Raw genomic sequence first — 21,228 nt, 5'->3', positions numbered from 1 at the left:
AAGTTTGCCTGAGTGGCACACATATTTTAACACATTGAGGTTATGTTACTCTATCCAGCGACCACAATACAGTGAAGTTGTGTGAGTGGACCTCCGCAGGTCGTTGGCCCAGCTCGCCGCAGGGTTCGCAGTGAGGTCGCCAGTACAGTTCAAGCGCACGCCAGCCAGCTCAAAGGAGGAGCGGCGATTCCATGGTGGTCCAAGCGCGCGCCAGTCAGCTCAAAGGAGGAGCAGCGAGGCCAGGGTGGTTCATGCGCGTGCCAACCAGCTCGCCGCAGGAGGTATGGCGAGGCCAGGGTGGTTCAAGCGCGCGCCAGTCAGCTCAAAGGAGGAGCGGCGGGTTTCTGGGTGGTTCAAGCACGCGCCAGCCAGCTCATCACAGTAGGAGCGGCGGGGCCAGGGTGGTTCAAGCGCGTGCCAACCAGCTCAAAGGAGGAGCGGCGAGGCCAGGGTGGTTCATGCGCGTGCCAACAAGCTTGCCGCAGGAGAAGCGGCGGGTCCAGAGTGGTTGAAGCGCGCGCCAGCCAGCTCGTCACAGTAGTAGATGCGGGGCCAGGGTGTTTCAAGCGCGCGCCTGTCAGTTCAAATGATGAGCGGTGGGTTCAGGGTGGTTCAAGTGTGCGCCAGTCAGCTCAAAGGAGGAGCGGCGGTTCCAGGGTGGTTCAAGAGCGCGCCCGCCAGCTCGTCACAGTATTAGATGCGAAGCCAGGGTGGTTCAAGCGCGCGCCTGTCAGCTCAAAGGTTGAGTGGCGGGTCCAGGTGGTTCAAGGGTGCGCCAGCCAGTTCGTCACATTAGGAGCGGTGGGGGAAGGGTGGTTCAAGCGCGCGCCAGCCAGCTCAAAGGAGGAGCGGCGGGTTCAAGGTGGTTCAAGCGCGCGCCAGCCAGCTCAAAGGAGGAGCGGCGGGTTCAAGGTGGTTCAAGCGCGCGCCAGCCGGCTCCTCACAGGAGGAACGGCGAGGCCATGGTGGTTGAAGCGCGCGCCAGCTAGTTCAAAGGAGGAGCGGCGGGTTCAGGGTGGTTCAAGCACGCGCCAGCCAGCTCAAAGGAGGATGGCCGGGTTCAAGGTGGTTCAAGCGCGCGTCAGTCAGCTCAAAGGAGGAGCGGCGGGGCCAGGGTGGTAGAAGCGCGCGCCAGTCAGCTCAAAGGAGGAGCGGTGGGGCCAGGGTGGTAGAAGCGCGCGCCAGCCAGCTCAAAGGAGGAGCGGCGGTTCCAGGGTGGTTCAAGCGCGCGCCAGCCAGCTTGCCACAGGGGGCGCAGCGGGGCCAGGGTGGTTCAAGCATTTGCCAGCCAGCTCGCCGCAGGAGAAGCGGCGGGGCAGGGGTAGTTCAAGAGCGTGCCAGTCAGCTCAAAGGAGGAGCGGCGGGTTCAGGGTGGTTAAAGCGTGCGCCAGCCAGCTCGTCACATTAGGAGCGGTGGGGGAAGGGTGGTTAAAGCTTGCGCCAGCCAGCTCGTCACATTAGGAGCGGTGGGGGAAGGGTGGTTCAAGCTTGCGCCAGCCAGCTCGTCACATTAGGAGCGGTGGGGGAAGGGTGGTTCAAGCTTGCGCCAGCCAGCTCGTCACATTAGGAGCGGTGGGGGAAGGGTGGTTCAAGCGCGCGCCAGTCAGCTCAAAGGAGGAGCGGCGGGGCCAGGGTGGTAGAAGCGCGCGCCAGTCAGCTCAAAGGAGGAGCGGTGGGGCCAGGGTGGTAGAAGCGCGCGCCAGCCAGCTCAAAGGAGGAGCGGCGGTTCCAGGGTGGTTCAAGCGCGCGCCAGCCAGCTTGCCACAGGGGGCGCAGCGGGGCCAGGGTGGTTCAAGCATTTGCCAGCCAGCTCGCCGCAGGAGAAGCGGCGGGGCAGGGGTAGTTCAAGAGCGTGCCAGTCAGCTCAAAGGAGGAGCGGCGGGTTCAGGGTGGTTAAAGCGTGCGCCAGCCAGCTCGTCACATTAGGAGCGGTGGGGGAAGGGTGGTTAAAGCTTGCGCCAGCCAGCTCGTCACATTAGGAGCGGTGGGGGAAGGGTGGTTCAAGCTTGCGCCAGCCAGCTCGTCACATTAGGAGCGGTGGGGGAAGGGTGGTTCAAGCTTGCGCCAGCCAGCTCGTCACATTAGGAGCGGTGGGGGAAGGGTGGTTCAAGCGCGCGCCAGTCAGCTCAAATGAGGAGCGGTGGGTCCAGGGTGGTTGAAGCGCGCGCCAGCCAGCTCAAAGGAGGAGCGGCGGGGCCAGGGTGGTTGAAGCGCGCGCCAGCCAGCTCAAAGGAGCGGCGGTCCCAGGGTGGTTGAAGCGCGCGCCAGTCAGCTCAAAGGAGCGGCGGTCCCAGGGTGGTTGAAGCGCGCGCCAGCCAGCTCAAAGGAGGAGCGGCGGGGCCAGGGTGGTTTAAGCGCGCGCCAGTCAGCTCAAAGGAGGAGCGGCGGGGCCAGGGTGGTTCAAGCGCGCGCCAGTCAGCTCAAAGGAGCGGCGGTCCCAGGGTGGTTGAAGCGCGCGCCAGCCAGCTCGCCGCAGGGGGCCAGAGCGGTTCAAGCGCGCGCCAGCGCCGCCAGGGCGAAGGACGTCAGCAGGCAGCCGTGGCGGCAGCCGCCGCCGGCGGGCGCGCCTAGGCGCTGCAGGCGCTGCTCTCTCCTGCGGGCGCGCGTGGCCGAGTATGTGGCCGTGGTGTGGTTGCTGGGCGCCGACTCGTTGCAGTACATCTCGTCGCAGCACGACACGCACACCTGCGGCAGCGAGAGTTGCAACTCACCTCCTTGTATACACGGGGGACATTTCGCACCCCTCTGGTTAAAAAAACTATACAGGTATCTTTTGTAATTTTACGGGTTCGTCAGTGTTCTCTCTTTTCGAACATACATCCAAAAGAATAATCTTTGTATAAAAAAAGAATGTGTGTAATTCAGTACACGTGATAGAAGTGAAACTTCTTTGGCAATTAAAACCTACTCTTATAAGTATATCGTAAGGAGTAAAACGACAGAGAGAGAGAGAGAGAGTGAGAGAGAAAGAGAGAGAGAGAAAGAGAGAGTGAGAGAGAGAGAGATAAGTCAATTTTCTAATAATGATTCATTAACAATAAATATTACTTACTGTTGATATACACCATACAGAAAAACTGTGCGTGTTACTGTTTCTTAAAACAGCCCCGAATAACACTGAATTAAATGCGTTAGCCGTAAACACTCTAGATAGCAGGGAATCTTGGTTTAAAGAAAACAGACTAAAACTAAATCTGAATAAAACAAACTTCTTACACTTCAAGAGAAACACAGTATTTAACCCCACACACACTTCTTACACTTATAACGGTCAATTAATACAGGGAAAAAATTCAACAAAATTTTTAGGTTTTGAAATAGACACCCACCTAAACTGGCACTCGCATATACACAACACTGTTAAAAGACTAACCCGTGCTTGTTATGGTCTTAGCGTGATTCGAATGTTATTGTCTAAAGATTATGTAAGATCTGCATATTTTGCAAGTTTTCATTCCATTATGTGTTACGGCATGGAACTTTGGGAACACACAGCAGAAGGAAACAGAATATTTAAGCTTCAGAAAAAAGCAATTCGACTAATTTCATATTCGAAACCATCATCATCCTGTAGACACCTATTTCAAGATCTCAAAATTCTACCTTTTTACTGTCAATATTTTATCCAGCTAATGATTTTAATGAAAGATAACATACATCTACACAAAACAGATAGTGACATACACCCGTATCAAACAAGAACTACACTCGACCTCAGAATACCATCTCACTCCACCAGCCAATATGCCAAAAACTGTAATTATGTGGGAATCTGCTTATATAATAGTCTACCTCGGCATGTTAAAAATATTAATAATAAAATTTTTTTGCAATAGAGTTAAAAAAAATAGCTGAATAACAGTTTTTTTTATTCTTTCAAAGATGTTGAAGACTTTATAAAAATAAAAAAAAAATAGCAAAGATTTTATAGGGTAATTTCAATCCCACTTGTAATTTATGTTATTAGGCCTACTATCTTTATTGCATACAAATTATGTGTTATATGTTCTGTTTCACTTTTAATTATACTTTTAGTAGTTTCATGTGCTGTAATTAATAACTTATAAGTACAATGTAATTATATATTTTGTGTTTTTTTTTGTGAAATTGTATATTTTGTGTTTTTGTTTTTTGTGAAATTGTATATTTTGTGCTTTTGTTTTTTCTGAAATTGTATATTTTGTTTTTTTGTTAAACTTTATATGTATATATATATTTTTCCTATATGTACTTGACATGTATCATACCCCAGAAATGGGGTCAAAGGATATGAAAATAAATAAATAAATAAATAAATAAAATAAATAAACAAGTCTGCCATTTGGAACACACCAAATCGGTTGAACGAAACATGAAATTTATAACAGGTACCGCTATCTATGCGGGAAATGCAGGGACTGTTTCAACAGAGCTCTCTACGCTGCTGGTCGAACAAGGAAGAACGCGAGCGTACTGGAAGCAAATATAATATTCAAGGCATTCACAGCTGACTGTATAGGATACATATATCTATTTTTGAAACAAGCGTATGCTCACATTCTTTTTCTCATTCTTTTGTTCATCCATCTCTCTCGTTTATATATATATATTTTTTGGTGGGGGACGATTCATCGCACAAGAGGAGAACAAAAACGAGCTCATCAATGTATATAGCAATGTGCTTTCTGTATATATTTTTGGCCAAGTACATTTTCTCTGTCCTTTTTGCGTCAGAAACGTTTCGTTAAAATTCGGCTTTGAAATTTTACTCTCATCACGACCAAAAAGGTTTCACTTTAAAAAAAAATGCGAGCGAGCCTTTTAGTACTCGGCAGTGATGTGTAAACATCTAACTCGATAACCAGGATATTACGGTGTTCTGATGTTGCAAATAAACTTATAATACGAAAATTTACTTTTATTTGCACTCATTAATTCAAATATGTTTATTACTTTAACGAAGAGATTATTTTAACTATAACTTTTATACATGTTTGCTATTTAACTTCTTCCAATCTATGTTACTCTGTTAAGGATAGGACGATGATAGGAAAAGTAGGAAACGAATGGGAGTGTTTGAAGTTTAATGTGCCTCGAAAAAGTCAAATCGGTGGTTGTTCCAATCGAGTGGAAGAGAGATAGATGCGGCGCAAGCGTACAATGAGCGTAACGGGACACAGCGTAACGGGACAATGTGCGTTAAGGTCCACTTTTTCGTGCGTGCAGCCGGAGTTCATCGATTTATTAGACGTCACGTCAAAATTTTTTCTTTCTGTTCCGTGTGTGTTTTCCTCGATAAAGGCTGGAGTACGTTCGCAACAGCACACATACAGCACACACACAGCACACACTCATTGAAGTTAAACGTACACAAACAGATAGCAGTTGTTACATTGGTAAACAGCACACACGCACAGGAAAACAAACAGCACGCGTTCGGTGCACAGAAGTTGACGGACTGCTAACTTTTTTTTTTCTGTGCTGTGCGGCCAATCAGCGCACACTACGTCACCGGCATAGAGTAGCTAACGATTGTTTTGATATGTGCATTCCAAAGTTATAAAGTAAATCTAACTTGAATGTGGTATTTATTTGCGTGGCAAAGGTTTGTAGTTTCTTTTTCCCATCGACGTTAAAAAACAAAATGGCTTTACTAAATACTTAGATTTAAGCTGACAACTGCTTCGTATATAATAATAGCTGAACAAAATTCTGACAGGAGTAAATGAAGGGGGGGGGGGGAACATTTGAATGTCTGAAACCCCTGTGTTGTGTGCGAATGTAGCTTCGAGTCACAGAACTCGGTAGTCGGGATAGGCATAGTGTTTAAGAAGATCCAGCCATCTGGAATTACGCAGAATTCTTCGTTGAATACAGTCCGTAGATCTACTGTTATATCTACCCCACCAACAATTTACAACAGAAACCAACAAAACCCAGTGTTTTCAGTGTTTCCTGTTTTCTGACAGGTATGACTTAATGTATTTTATTGGATACTTCTGGTTTCTGTTGTAAACACAATGGCTTTATTGGGTTTCAGTGGTTTCTGTTGGGAGACAATTGGCCCACTAACAAAAATATATCAATGTACTCCGTTGGTTTCTGTTCTGTGCTGATGGCTCACAGTTAAGCTGGAGGACTCAGGACCAATGGGAGACCTTCAACAAACGAGTAAAAGTATCACAAGTTACCCAGTTGAGACGTCTCAGAAGTCAGCAGCCAATGAACAGGTGATACTTGCCCGAGTGTGCAGAGGATTGTGGATTCCATCCTGGAGGTCAATGAACCCGCGAACTTTTCAGGTCCCTACTGTCCTGTCCGGTCCTCTGTCTGTCGAACTCTGCTCGCTTATTGGTGCTCATATGACCTTGTGACGTCTGGTCTCTTGTCCCAAGCTGTCGTTTTCCATGTACATAACAAACTATTACAATGTTGGTCTCTTGGTCTCTTGTCTCATGGTAAAAGAAGGTTGTCGGCAACGAAAAAAAATCGTGCCCGAAATGTTAAGAAGTCTAAAACAAAACTGCAAAAGTGGTGATTAAGTAAAAAAAGAAATTTACAAATTGGTATTGTTTAAAAAGAAATGATCATCTAAGTTTTGCATAAAATAATTGCGCCAAAAGAAGTTTCACTTCAGAAATGTGCGAAATATTTCAAGATTTTGGGTGAAACTGAAAATTTATTAATGAAGTTTCACAGTGGTAGCCAAGAAAAAGGAATGAAAGAGGAATATGAAAAATGTACCTGAAGATGGTTTCCAATGTGCTTTTAAAGAACAAAAAAGGGCAAGCTTAATAGGACACCGAGGATACAGCAATGGTGCGATATCGCAGAATCACACAAATGAGGTAATAATTAAATCATTCATGTAGGCCTATCTACTTAAGTGTACATGTTAGTACTGGTTTGACTTTGTTTATATAATATGTTCACATTTAATATAGATAGAAGAAAAAAAAAGGGTTTACTCTCAGGATGGATTGAAGTGTTGAAAAAGAGATGGGGGGTTATTATCGTGGTTATGATGTAGCTTGGCTTCTGGGTTGTAGCCGTGTCCTAGGCGAATAATTCACCGACGTTTCGGTCGACATTGCAGTCGCCATCATAAGGGAGCAGTTACCTACTGCCAGTAGGTAACTGCTCCCTGATGATTAGAGACCGGAAAAATTCGCGGGTTCATTTCCTGATATGGTAATATTCAAATAATTATACCGTTGTGCTGCTTCTGCTATTGGTTCATTGTTAATATGTAGGACTCTTGGCCAATTAGAGACAATCAATCAAAGAAGTCTCCAACCACAAGTTACCCACTTGAGACGCCTCAAAATTCAGTACCTAATGAACGGGCGCTGTTTGCCCAAGCAGGCAGAGGATCGTCTAATCTATCCTGGAGGTCATTTAACTCGCGAATTTTTCCAGTCTCTACTGATGATGGCGACTGCAGTGTCGACCGAGACGTCGGTGAATTATTCGCCAAGGACACGGCCACAACCCAGAAGCCAAGCTACTTCAGGCAATGGCCGTGAAAGCCCGCGAGCATCATCATCGCGGTTGTGGTTCGGCTCGAAGATGTTCAGGATGCTGGGGTGTGGCGCCTACCTTCTGGGTGTCGATGTCGAGGCAGCCGACCCGTTTAGGCGAGCACTCAGAGCGGTCCGTGCACTTCTTGTTGACGATGACGCTGTGGCCGCGCGAGTCCATGATGTGCAGCGTGTGGCAGAAGTCTTCCCCTGCGACACCACAAGTCCCTCTTCCCAGAGGCCTGCGAGCTCCGGGCCCCTGAAGGCCCTGTCGCACTGCCACACACACGTCTCCACTGTATCTAGCAACAGATCTGGAGTAGCAGTAGTATTGGACGGAAAAGGGCTTCCAATTATTACTCAGTGTTGAAATACTCACACCACAAAGAAATAACTGTGCGTGTTATTGTTTCTTAAAGAAATTCTGCCATTTGGAACACGCCAAAACTCTGAAAGAAATATGAAATTTAGAAGAGGTAGCGCTATCTTTGCGGGAAATGCAGGGACTGTCTCAGTAGCGCTCTCTACGCTGCTGGTCGAACAAGGATGAACGCGAGTGTACTGGAAGCAAATATAAAATTCAAGGCATTCACAGCTGACTGTATAGGATACCTGTATCTACTTTCTGAAACAATTGAATCCGCTCCCTCTCTGTCTTATTCTTTCGTTAATCTATCTCCCTCGGTTTAATTATTTTTGGTGGGGGACGAATCATCGCACAAAGAGGAGAACGAAAACGAACCCAGCAATGTATATAGCATAGTGCTCTTGTTATATCTCTTTCGCCAAGTATCTTTTCTCTGTAATTTTCGCGTCAGAAACGCTTCATGAAACTGTTTCAAAAAAACTTTGAATTAAAGTACGGCCTTGAAATTTTACTCTCATCGCGGCCAAAAAAGTTCCAATTCAAAAAAGGCCCGAGGGCCGAGTCATCCAGGACCGCGACTGCCCCCCCCCCCCCCTTGTCTACCACCAGTCAACTGCGAGCTGCAGACACCTCTGGCCTCTGCTGCTAACACTTCAGCTTGCTACCGGAGGAATTTCGCAAAACGCTCGAAAGAGTGAATAAATGGACGAACTAAGAGCTTAATTCGCGAGCTGAATTACGTACTGCGAGTTCCGTGAGCCCGAGAAGACTGGCGGCGTACATCTTTGACTAACCTAATTTGAATATGTAAGTGGTTTCTAGATGCGGAAGGCGCATCCATTACTTAGACCCACCAGGAATTAGACCCTTGGTGCTAATGATGCGAAGTAAAATTCCCTTGCGTACTCGGCCACAGACAAGAGTGTAGCGAATTCCATTTCGTGAAAGGAAAATGGTTAAGGGGGGGGGGGGGGTAGAACACTTTGCCCGCTGTTTGCTTTCAAATTATTTCCTTTTTTTTTGGTGGGAATTATAGGATTATTTAGATATTTTTAGGATAAAAAGGGTGGGATATCCCTCTTTCCTGCGAAAGCCCCGGCCACATACTTTCAGCAGGGCGCCAGTCAATGGGAAGTGAAGAATTGGGCAACTACGGCCCCTCAGTTAAATAAATGGTGACGGTGATGCTATATTTATCTGCCCTCGTTTTAATAATTTGTGACGGTTTAGTTACAAGCAGTACAGTCACGGCGATTTCAACCTGAGAGCCTTCGAAATAATTTTTAAGCCTTAGCGACGTATGTGTATGGCATTTACCTCCTGGTCATGATGCTGAACTTTTAGTTGTGATAATTTAACCCTAAATCATTATTTTGTTGAAAATATTAATTTTATTTAAGAAATATGTATATTTTTAAATTCAATAAAATAAAACAAGCGCACGTGTTCTATATGAAGTGATTCCCGTGCGACATTGCATACTAAAGAAGCAACAAGAACAGCAGACATGTCCAAACAGGCTTGCTGCGTAGTCATGAATAAGTTAGCGTTTAAACAAAGGACAGGAACGGTCAGTCATTCATTCACTTCATGATCTACGGACCAACATTCTAACTGAACTGGCTTCGAATCGCACTCAGCTCGATTCTTTCCCTAAGAGGCCTGGATTGTTTCATACTACAGAGAGAGCACAAATGATCAGCACATTTTCAAAAAAAAAAAAAAAAAAAAAAAAAAATAGGTATTCTCTATTGACTGAAGGAAGTTTCAGATAAGTCGTCCACGCCGTTTAGTTTTTATGATTTTTTTAAAGTTTCCTGATCAATTGTGCTCATTCCGTACAATCCTAGACTCCTGGACGCAGTATGTTGCAGCTTACCTTGAGGACAAGGCCTGTCTATGGCAAACCTGTTGCACACCAAATTGTCGGAGACGTTCACACATGTGTAGCACGTCACACCTGTTGGACAATCATGCAAAACAACTTCAGATAAGTGGTGTGTAAATGGGCATACGGCTTGATGGCTTGACAGTCGCGAGGATTCGGTTATGTTCGGGCGTGTCCGTCGCTCGTTGCCTGTGATCGGCATGGTTAATAATAACAACTTATATAGTTCAATGTTCTTAAAATATTAAAATATAGTCTGCTAATTCAAAATGGTCCGAAGCACGCAGGTGTAGGTTTGGATCCCGGGAGTTCACTGCCTGTTGTGTTAGGGCTGACTCCCGATGTACGATGGGCATGGCCCGCCTGGCAGGCTTCACCTCCAGTGCCGGTTGTGTTTCTGAAAAACATGGGATTTTGAATTGCAAGCTTGCAACAAATACCAAAATGCGAATAGGTCTTTACTTAATTCACCTGTAACTTTATACGCCGACAGTTCCTCTATATTTAACTAGTAGTAAAGTAGTAGATATTAGAGATTTGTAAATTAGTAATAAGTCCTAGCTACTAAGTAATAGTCATCAAAAATATATATTTCTAAAATAATAATAAAAAAATAAAAAATAACATTTATATTTATTTTTTTTGTTTTATCTTAAGCACTGCACGTCCATCCCTGAGTTGGGTGTTTGCATATTTCGTAACGAAATGCCTAGTTTGTAAGTCATTTATCTTTTCTTCTGTCTTAGTTTCTTAGTGTTTAGGTGCTGACTGGCGGCGGAGTGAGTGGTCAGTGTAACCACTCACCACCAGGGGCGCTTGCGTCCCTGGTCAAATATTCCAGATACAAATAAAATTCAAAGCGAACCACGAGTCCAAGTGCCCAACCCCCGCATGGTAGACTCTTTTCTACTCTGTCCAACACTTCATCCAGACCATCCTCTGTTTCCTGTAAATTCCTACACGTAATGCATGCCAATTTGCATCCCGCATGAATGTGCCCAGGGTTTTCCCTGTGTCTATGCAGGTTTTACCTGGGCCCAACCTATCTCTAGTTATAGTCTAGATTTAAGAGTGAAGGGAGTTAGTCATGGCGCCAATCGCTGTCATGGCTGGCCAATCCCCTCCTAGCACATGATGCATGCGACCCTCTCCTTGCATGGCTAATCCCAGCATGACTAGGCGTATAGGCTTCGGCCTGAGACGCACCTAGGTCCCTCCCTAACCCGGACCCCTCCAAAATACACTTAGTTTTAGTTAGGTTAAAAATCGGGAATTCCACGATTCACTAGTTGCAAACTAGAGTGTGCTAGTGAAGCCTGAGGCGGACACGCCCGAACATTGCCGAATCCTCACGATTGGCAAACCGACAAGTCAACAAGCCCTCAAGCCGTAGTCCCATAAGAAATACATTGTGTATATCTAAATACTACTCAGAGAGATTTATATTTTAAGTTTCGGGATGTCTAGAAACCTTCGAAGTAAAAACTGATATTTGTGTCCAATTTAAATGTTCTCTACTTTTACAAACAGGACTTTCATTGCAAATGTGCTTGAATATATTTTTTTTTATTCATGAAGGGTAAGTGAGGATTAGCATCAATACGTACCCATATGGTTTGACCAGTTGACCAGAAAATTATTAAGTATTTACCATAATTTATTTATTGTTAACATTCTTAAATAAACCCACGTGTACACATATAACCATATATACTTTACTTCCACTTTTAGCGTGGCCTCTGACGTCACAGGATTAATTAAAAAATGGTTTAGCTTCGGGGATTAGATTTTTATTAAACCAAACTTATTCGATTCGGGTGCAAAATGCAACATGCGAAAAGTAAAGGTAAAATAAATTAAAATTTTCTAAAATGAATGATTTTCGTATTTTTAGCACCCTCGGAATTATTTTAAAGAATTCTAAGTTAAATTTTCGTATTGTATGTTTATTTGCAACATAAGAACACATGTCTCCGCTCGGTACTGAGGTTAGATGTTTACACATCACTAGAGACCTGCAAAACTCGCGGTTTCGATGGCCTTCAGGATAGACTGCACATACCCCTATACACTCGGGCAAATAACGCAAGTTCATTGGCTGCCGACTTGTAAGTCGTCTCAGCTGGTTTGTCTGTGATTCGATCCTTCTATGGTTGAGGGTTTATAACTGGTTGAGATTCGTCCAGATGAACAGTAAGCCAATAGCAAAATTATCTAAGAGGTATATGTGTTTTTATTCTAGCCTATCACCGAATGAATCCGCGAATTTTGCAGGTCTCTACACATCACTGATAAGCACTGAAACACTCCCTTACATATTATTTTTTATTTAAGGTATTTTAAAATCGTATCTTATCTTACAACATTGGCCATTATTCATTTATAGCTCGTCTAAATTAACGCAATCGTGAGCCAATGATCAACATTAAATACATCCCGTAGTCTCGTAGTAATTTTTTCAAAGTTTTCACTGTTTTCAGTTCTAGGTGATATGTGCCGTAAAAACCACTGCTACTATTATAACTTTGCGAAAAATTAAACAGCTATCTATTAAAGTGTAACTTTTAGTTTAAAAATAGTAAGATAGCGCCTCGTTCGTAATTCTCTCTATAACCAACAAAATATTAAATATCTCTGACAAACAGGTTTGTTTCAACAAATTTTTTCTTCTAATATTTCTTTTTTTTCTCAAGCGGCTCTCGTGTTCTTGCGAGATAAAAATATGTACAAGTTTATAAGTCTTATTATTATCTTTTAAGCACAAAAAGTTTCATAAAAATCGGTCCAGTAGTTTTTGCGTAATACTCGAACAAATAAAGTCGTGACGAACGCACCAAGCGATAGCGCGTTTCAAGTTCACAGCAGTACCATCTATTAACGAAATTTATAGTTAAATTGTTAATACCACGAGCTTCACTGAGCAGACAGGTCTCGCTAAGAAGTGTAAAAATAAAACACTGGTTTTATTGATATATCTCCGGCTCTCAGAATCGTAGAGAAATAAAATATATACCAATTTTAAAGTCAAACTGTAAGCTTTGAAACATAAAAAGGTTCATCAAAATAGGTGCAGTAGTTTTTGCGTGATGCTCGAACAAACAAACAGATAGTTACAGTTTATATAATAGTTTAGATTAATTAAATAAAGAAAAATTAGGAAAAGCTATTTTTTATTGATTTAACTAATGATTTACTAACAATAAAGTGTTTGAAGACAAATGCGTAATACGAACAATTAATCCAAAACTGTATACCACATGATCACATACTTTCGGCGTAAGTTTCGGTATTTGATTTTTAAGTTAATAAAAACCAATAAATTAGGAAATGTTTAGTAGGAAAATTGTTCTGTAAAAATGTTATGAACTTATTTGAAATGTTGTGCACAAGCACTAAATAAAGTAAGCCGAACAGTGAGAGTGGCACGGGGAGATAGGGCGGGTACTCACTCTCGGAGTCGGGGTCCGCGGTGGTTTCTTCCGGCGAGGAGTGGCGCAGAGTGCCTTCAGCAGCGGCTGCGGCCTGCGCCCTCTGGTGCAGCAAGGTGAACACGAGACAACCCAGTACCCAGCCGCACTGAGCACTCAACATCTCACGACCACCTGAAACACGCGTCACGACCGGACTCGTCACGAGTCGGCAGGACTCGGCACGACTCGGCAAGACTCGGCACGACTCGCCACGACTCGCCACGACTCGGCAAGACTCGGCAAGACTCGGCAAGACTCGGCAGGACTCGGTGGTTTCGGAGCCCGCCGATTGGTAGTCCTGGGTTCACTGCCTGTTGTATTAGGGTTGACTCCCTATGCACGATGGGCATGGCCCGCCTGGCAGGCTTCACCTCCAGTGCCGGTTGTGTTTCTGAAATACATGGGATTTTGAATTACAAGCTTGCAACAAATGCCAGAATGCGAATAGGTCTTGACTTAATTCACCTGTAACTTTATACACCGACAGTTCCTCTATATTTAACTAGTAGTATAGTAGTAGATATTAGAGATTTGTAAATTAGCAAAAAGTCCTAGATACTTAGTAATAGTCATCAAAAATATATATTACTAAAATAATAATAAAAAATCTAAAAAAATAAAAATAAAAAAAATAAAAAAAATATTTTTAGTTCTTATTTTAGTTTTATCTTAAGCACTGCACGTCCATCCCTGAGTTGGGTGTTTGCATATTTCGTAACGAAATGCCTAGTTTGTAAGTTATTTATCTTTTTTCTGTTTTAGTTTCTTAGTTTTTTTAGGTGCTGACTGGCGGCGGAGTGAGTGGTCAGTGCAACCACTCAAAACCAGGAGCGCTTGCGTCCCTGGTCACTAAATCCAATACTGGACAACTGGAAAAGCGGACCACGAGGCCAAGTGTCCAACCCCCGCATGGTAGACTCTTTTCTACTCTGTCCAACACTTCATCCAGACCATCCTCTGTCTCCTGTAAATTCCTACACGTAATGCATGCCAATTTGCATCCCGCATGAATGTGCCCAGGGTTTTCCCTGTGTCTATGCAGGTTTTACCTGGGCCCAACCTATCTCTAGTTATAGTCTAGATTTAAGAGTGAGGGGAGTTAGTCATGGCGCCAATCGCTGCCATGGCTGGCCAATCCCCTCCTAGCACATGATGCATGCGACCCTCTCCCTGCATGGCTAATCCCAGCATGACTAGGCGTATAGGCTTCGGTCTGAGACGCACCTAGGTCCCTCCCTAACCCGGACCCCTCCCAAACACTCTTAGTTTTAGTTAGGTTAGGGAAAAAAAAAATCGGCACGACTCGGCACGACTCGGCACGACTCGGCACGACTCGGCACGACTCGGCACGACTCGGCACGACTCGGCACGACTCGGCACGACTCGGCACGACTCGGCACGACTCGGCACGACTCGGTGGTTTCGGATCCCGCCGTCAGCCCCCCGGGGCTGACACTTACAAGCCACTTAGTAGACAATACAAAATTAGTTATATGTCATCACAAAATATTAAGTACGGTGAATATGTACTGACCAAATTTTTAGTATGTTGTGTACTGACAAAATATTCTGTGGCTGCCCAAAACCTGTGCTTTCAGTTCACTTCTACCTTTTACCGGATTCGGAAGACGTTTAAACGCAGCGCAAGCACCCGTCCGTCATCTGGGCCTCCTAGTAGCGACCGAGTCGTAGCTTTCACGTCAGAGACGCACGATTCCTTCAAGTCATGAGTAGAGACCTGTAAATTTCGCGATTTCAAATCCCTAAAGGATAGACTCCATGATCCTCTATGCACTCGTGCAAATTACATCTGCTGATTGGTTACCGACTCGTAACACCTGTTGACTGGAATGATCGTGATTCGCTAATTCTTCTTTTAAATATTTTTCATTGGCCCAGAAACCTTCAGATAAACTGTGGCCCAATCACTGAAGCAAAATAATGTCAAAAGTATTTGGACTCTATCCTATCGCGAAATGAATCCGCGAATTTTACAGGTCTCTAGTCATGAAGCCAGTTGGGATTATAGTTTTGTCATGTATGTCATATTTTGGTCAGTTTATCAAAAGCTATTTGAATAATATCTCAAGTTATTAATAGACTTTAAATTTGCTAGCAATTTTACACGAAAAACATATATTTTTATATATGTAATTATATTAACTCTAAACGGTTTTTAATAGTTTTAATGTCATAAAACCATTCTTATATGTAATTTTATATTTGGAATCAAATAAAATATAATTGTTTTTATGTTTAAGACACTGAGAAAAATTTCGAAATTTTCTAAAATCAACATTCTAAATCGTTGCACTCTTCGAATAACAACGTTTTAAATATTCGGAAAATTATTCGTAAATGCATGACAGTTATCTTGCAAATGCAGTTCAAGAAGCGCAAAGTTAGGAAAGGCCCAACAAACAAGCAAAATAATACAAGCAGTTTTAAAGTTTAGAGTTTTATCTAATCATTACACAATACAGTAAGATAAACTACCCAGTTCTCTTTAACAAAAGATGTGTAAATTTTTATAACTAGCCGTAATTACCGTGAATATTTTGGAATTTAAATAAAGCGGTTTTGTACGGGAATAATGGTTTATTTAAGATATGGATCCATTGTTGATAATACAGTACACTCCCGATTATCCGCGAAATTAAGTGGTAGGGCCACCGCGGATAGTGAAAATCGCGGATAATCCGCAAAAGAGCCGAAAATGGGAAACAAAAAGGGAAACATTAATTTCAACTTAAAAATGTAGACTTTTATGTACAGTAAAAGTTACAATTAACAGCAAAACATTTTAAATGATGCTAAAATTTTAGTATTGGAATTGAATAAGAATAATTATCATACAATACATTTCGGTAATGACTAGAAACAAAGTGCGACAGAGACAAAACTAGCAACGCATGCCAGCCTACTGCGTGAGTTCCGAGAAGGCCTGTGGCGTTTTACTGTATACTGCACACAATACACTCGTCAGTAGAGTTCAAATTTGCTCACTTGTAATAAAATACATATCTACATATGTGCTGTATTATTTCGTAGCATGCGCGGATAATAGGGAGTTTACTGTATTTAGTTTGTACTATTTGTCTTTCTACGTTTAGAACAAACCTACACCGTCGCTGAAAGAGAGTTGCATTTCGACGTAAATGAACGGGACTTCTCTAGCCGCAGCCTGCCTTTGCTTATTTAGAAGCCCTCTTTGCGGCAGGCGCAGGCGTCATTACAACGTCGTCCAATAAAACTCTCTAGTGTGTTCTTTGACTTTCCGATGGAGCGCCATTTGCGAGGGAAATAAAAAGACCAGTGTGTACTTGAAACCCTTTGGCACTTTAATGCAGGCACACTACTTTTTTTTCCCCTCCAGGATATCAAAGAGTTAGAAACTCCACGCATTTTTCAGTGTCCTTTGTAGTTTTTTTTTGGCAACACACTTCGGTTATAAGTGGTGTGAGTGGAAAGAAAGTCGTGGAGTTCAGAACAGTACTTGGAGCTTGTCGTCCTTAATAACTATCTCCGTAGCTCGTCCCGGGAAAATAACATTGCGCAAGCCTGTTCTTCCCTGCGAAAACTTTTAAATTACTTCTTACCTCAGGTTTAATCTCAAAGAAAATTAAAAAAAAAAAATACCCGAGGAAAAAATTAAATTTCATATTGGACTGGCTCATAAAATATTACCAGGAATCATGTTATACCCCAAAGAGACTTGTTTATACTAGCCAGCGGAAATTAGATTCACGAGAGAAAATTTAATATTGAAAATCTTATAAGCAATCTTTGATGGATGTATACCGACAACCACGCATGAAATTGACTTTTACCTCGGTTGATGTAAACAAGTGAAGTAGTAGTAGTAATAATATTTTTTTTATTTCCCCCTTTTTTACACTTTGTTAACAATATTCACTTAATTAACCAGGAAATTTAGCACTCACGAAAGCAAGCTTGTATGTGAGTGCATCTAGTCACTTCAAATTACATGCGGTATTTTGACAAATGTAAACATTTATAAATGCATAATAACTGAGAAATAAATATAAAAAATATAACCTAATAGACCTTACATTATTTTTATAAAAATGAAATTTAAAAAGAGCAATTTACTAAAATTCAATTTTAATGTATAAACAAAAAACGTATAAATTTTAACATTGTTACATGAATAAATGAAAATATAATCCAATAAAAATTAGTATTTAAAGTAAAGTACAAGCACAAAGTTATAACAATATATAAAACTTACATAAATACTAAAGCCATCTCTTCATCAGTTAAATTATCTAGCCAAATATTAACATTTTTTTTAAAAAATAATTTTTAGTTTTTAGTTTTTCAGGAAGAATAACAACAATTGTTGGAAGCAAAAACTCTAAAAATCTCTGAGAAATTGTTTTATGAAATAGAGGGTTATTTTAATATCAAATACATTTAATAGTTTAAAAAGTTCCTTGGATGGGTACATGTGGTTTTTTTTTTTGAAAATAACTCGTAAAATAAGTTTTTGAATTGTTGTAAGTGGATTAATTGACGTTTTGTTCATGCCTCCCCAAGCCAGAATGCCATACTGCATAACAGACTGAAAAATACCAAAGTAAACAATTCGAATACCTTCAATAGATAATATTGATCTTAGTTCAACGAATTTATACATAATTTTTTTGAATCTTGTTTGTAAGATAAGAAACATGTTTATCCCATTTTAGAAAAGAGCCGAGCACTTAGAAGTAGTGTAAACTAATCACTAGTGCCATCCATGTACCTTTAGCGAAAATAATTGCAGACCAACTCGGTGTTAAAATAATACAACATTGTCTGTGCTTCGTGGTTGGCGGGTCTTATTTCAGATACATGTCTGCTGCCAGCGCACCAATCACAGACATCCAACGCGGAAGTAAACGTGTCCTGAATGGCCCGGCCAAATATGGCTATGGCTTATCCTGCAGATGGCGGCCAATCACAAGAAAGCAATCGCTAGCGTGGGCATAACTATTGAAGTCTGATAATCGGTCAGAATTTTTTTTTCGTGAGAAATACGTGCCATTGTTTTCTGTCGTGTTGAAATACGAAACCGCAATCTGCCTTTGTTTCCTTTTAATTGAAGACCAATATGTTGGAAACTTAAAATCAAACCTTAAAATCGTAGGTAGCAACCAGTTTATATAGATAGTTATGCACCTTAAGTAAACTCTTAAATTAAGTGTACTTCATTCGTGTGAAAAAAAATATGTTAGACAATGGTTTTACTAGCTATAAAATAGCTAACGAGACTTGTGATAAACTCTTCAGTATGAGGTGAAATTTGAAACACTACTAAAACTTTATTTCATTCCAGATTAAAAAAACGAAATATAAATATTTGAAGCAGTACAAAACTTGAAAAATTAATCCATTCAAAAATGATTGCTTCAAGTTAAATTCTGGCTGTGGTGTGTCCATTTGTCACATTCTGCGAACGTGCTGGGAAAAGTAATAAACTTACATAATAGTTTGAACCGTGGTCACGTATGCTTAAACCTCGGATGGAGAAAAAAGTATAATATTATAACGTAAATTGTAATAGAAACTGCTGAACAAAATTTTCTCCAAAAAAATGATTACCTAATTTAAAATAGTCTTCTAATAACATTACCTATTATCAAGTATCTGAGTCTTGTGGTGAGCCAGTGTATAGGTACATAAAAAATTGGTTGTCTGTAAAGTTGGTTTACGGTAGGGTGACCAAACGTCCCGTAAAAACGGGATTGTCCCGTTTTTTAACGATCGTACACGGGGTCCCGAAATAGTCTCCCGGGACGCCTAAATGTCCCGTATTTACGTTGGGTTGATGATACGCTTTTGTCGCGCCTCTCCTCGGACCGTCATCCCCTCTCCTCGACAGTTGAACTCGCCCATTTTAGTTACCTTGTTTAATTATGTCAGACATACTTATAATAAATAAGTATTCACTGCAAAATTATTGTTTTTATTTATTATACGCCTCACAATTTAAATTAAATTACATATTCATAGGTACCCCCCTTTAGCTGGAGCGTATCGCCCCCAAACCCTCCTTGGATGTGTCCCGTTTTTTCAAGTTTATGATTTGGTCACCCTAGTTTACGGACGATAGTTTAACGTGACAATGTCATAACAAAACATTGATGAAATGATTGCATACTTTTATGAATAAAATTGAATCATTTTTATTGAATTATCACTATTTTGTATGAATACAAAGAAGGAGTGAAATGAAATCTACAATTTGATTGATAAATTTACTTTTATTTTCACTCATTAATTCAAATATGTTTATTACTTTAATGAAGAGATTATTTTAACTATAACTTTTATACATGTTTGCTATTTAACTTCTTCCAATCTGTGTTATTATGTTAAGGATAGGACGATGATAGGAAAAGTAGGAAACGAATGGGAGTGTTTCAAGTTTAAAGTGCCTCGAAATAGTAAAATCGATGGTTGTTCCAATCGAGTGGAAGAGAGATAGATGCGGCGCAAGCGTACAATGAGCGTAACGGGACACAGCGTAACGGGACAATGTGCGTTACGGGACACTTTTTCGTGCGTGCAGACGGCGTTCATCGATTTATTGGACGTTGTCACGTCAAAAGTTTTTGCTGTACATCGATGAAGACAATGCTGTCTCGGCCAAAGGGACACCTTCACCTCATCACCCCATGTCCCGCATCACAATCTCGTGGCCAAGTCACGACCGCATTGCATTCTCTACCTTACAAATGTTTTATTGGGAAGAAGTAGAGGTGAAACCATCCACCACCCAAAACTTGTTCTCTACTGCCCATGACGCAATATTGACTATAATATGTATATTAATAAAGGCCTTTAGTGTTCACTTCGTTGCAAACGTATTTTACGCTGATATGAATGTTTAACCTTTATCATGCAAACAAACAAACATGTAACAGCTCTCATTTCGGGCATGAATTTTTTTGAAATTAATTGTGTTAAGATTATTATTGTTGGGTCATGTTCAAACTACCAACCACAATTGTACCATTTTGTGAAATTCAACCCCTAAGAGGTGAAAAAGAGGAAAATTTGGATTGAAGATAATTAAATATATTTCCTAAGCTAACCCAGCATAATAAAAGTAAAAAGGGATCAATAATAACCATACGAAATCTACCAACAAAAATTTTACCAGTTTGTGAAATTAAATCCCTACAGTTGTTAAAAGGAGCAGGATTGTTAAATAAAAAAGTAACATTTCAAATTCAATGAGAAAAGGAAATTAGATACTAAAAAATACTTGCTTCAAGAGTTACGTATTGCTGTTTTTTTGCGTTTATTATAATTCTTCATTTATTTAAAAATATCGTATCTCCGAAACGAATTAAGTAAGACTAAATTAATGGTAAAATTAAAAAAAAAAAAAATTATTACTTAATTTGTTTCCGAGTTTCCGCCCATAAGGGGTGTAAAGGAGTTAAGTTTGTTTTATAAGATCTAAGGGTCAGAAATTAAGAATGAGCATTAAGCATATATTGTTACAAATTTAATTTTTCGAGTTTTCTGCGTTTCTTCTTTTAAGGGCGTGAAAAGTAAGTTATGTTTTATCATAACATATTAAGATCTTCATAGAAAATAAAGCTGGATGTATGAATCTTAGCAACAATAACGTAAATAATTAATTACCTAGAGTACTTTTACCATTTTTCGCTACTCGACCCCAGAAGTAGTAAAACGGCGTCACGTTAGTTTTTATAGTAATTAATCATATGTCTAAGCAAATTAAGATGAAGGCAAGAAACTGAGCAAGAATAACGTGAAAAATTATGATTTAATATCATGTTTTAAACTTTGCAATTGTTCCATATTTGACCGCAAAAGGGGTGAAAAAGCGGTCAATTTTTTTTTCCATTATAAATGTCGTTTCTCTGAAGCGAACCAAGCAGTCTGTAAGTTAAGTGGTACGATTTATAAACTTGCAAACTTTACCAACTCGTTTTTACAATTTGCTGAAACTTTACTTAAAAA

At 41.3% G+C, this 21,228-nt stretch overlaps 1 protein-coding gene across 1 annotated transcript in view; it reads right to left on the bottom strand.

Moving 5' to 3' along the window:
- Positions 1 to 2,490: 2,490 nt before the first annotated feature.
- The window catches only part of LOC134529925 (ly6/PLAUR domain-containing protein 6B-like), a 76,709-nt gene continuing 57,971 nt past the window's right edge, over positions 2,491 to 21,228 (bottom strand). Inside the window, exons 2-5 of the mRNA XM_063364480.1 lie at positions 13,204 to 13,356; positions 9,746 to 9,826; positions 7,579 to 7,709; positions 2,491 to 2,685 (exon numbers count right to left, since the gene is read on the bottom strand). Of these exons, the coding sequence (XP_063220550.1) occupies positions 2,491 to 2,685; positions 7,579 to 7,709; positions 9,746 to 9,826; positions 13,204 to 13,345 (549 nt within the window). The 5' untranslated portion in view covers positions 13,346 to 13,356. The remainder of the gene's footprint in view (positions 2,686 to 7,578; positions 7,710 to 9,745; positions 9,827 to 13,203; positions 13,357 to 21,228) is intronic.

The sequence above is a fragment of the Bacillus rossius genome, chromosome 2 (genome assembly GCF_032445375.1).
Source record: "Bacillus rossius redtenbacheri isolate Brsri chromosome 2, Brsri_v3, whole genome shotgun sequence".
Lineage (NCBI taxonomy): Eukaryota > Metazoa > Arthropoda > Insecta > Phasmatodea > Bacillidae > Bacillus > Bacillus rossius.
Note: the sequence above shows the minus strand (reverse complement) of the source record. Positions and strands in the feature narration are given on the sequence as shown.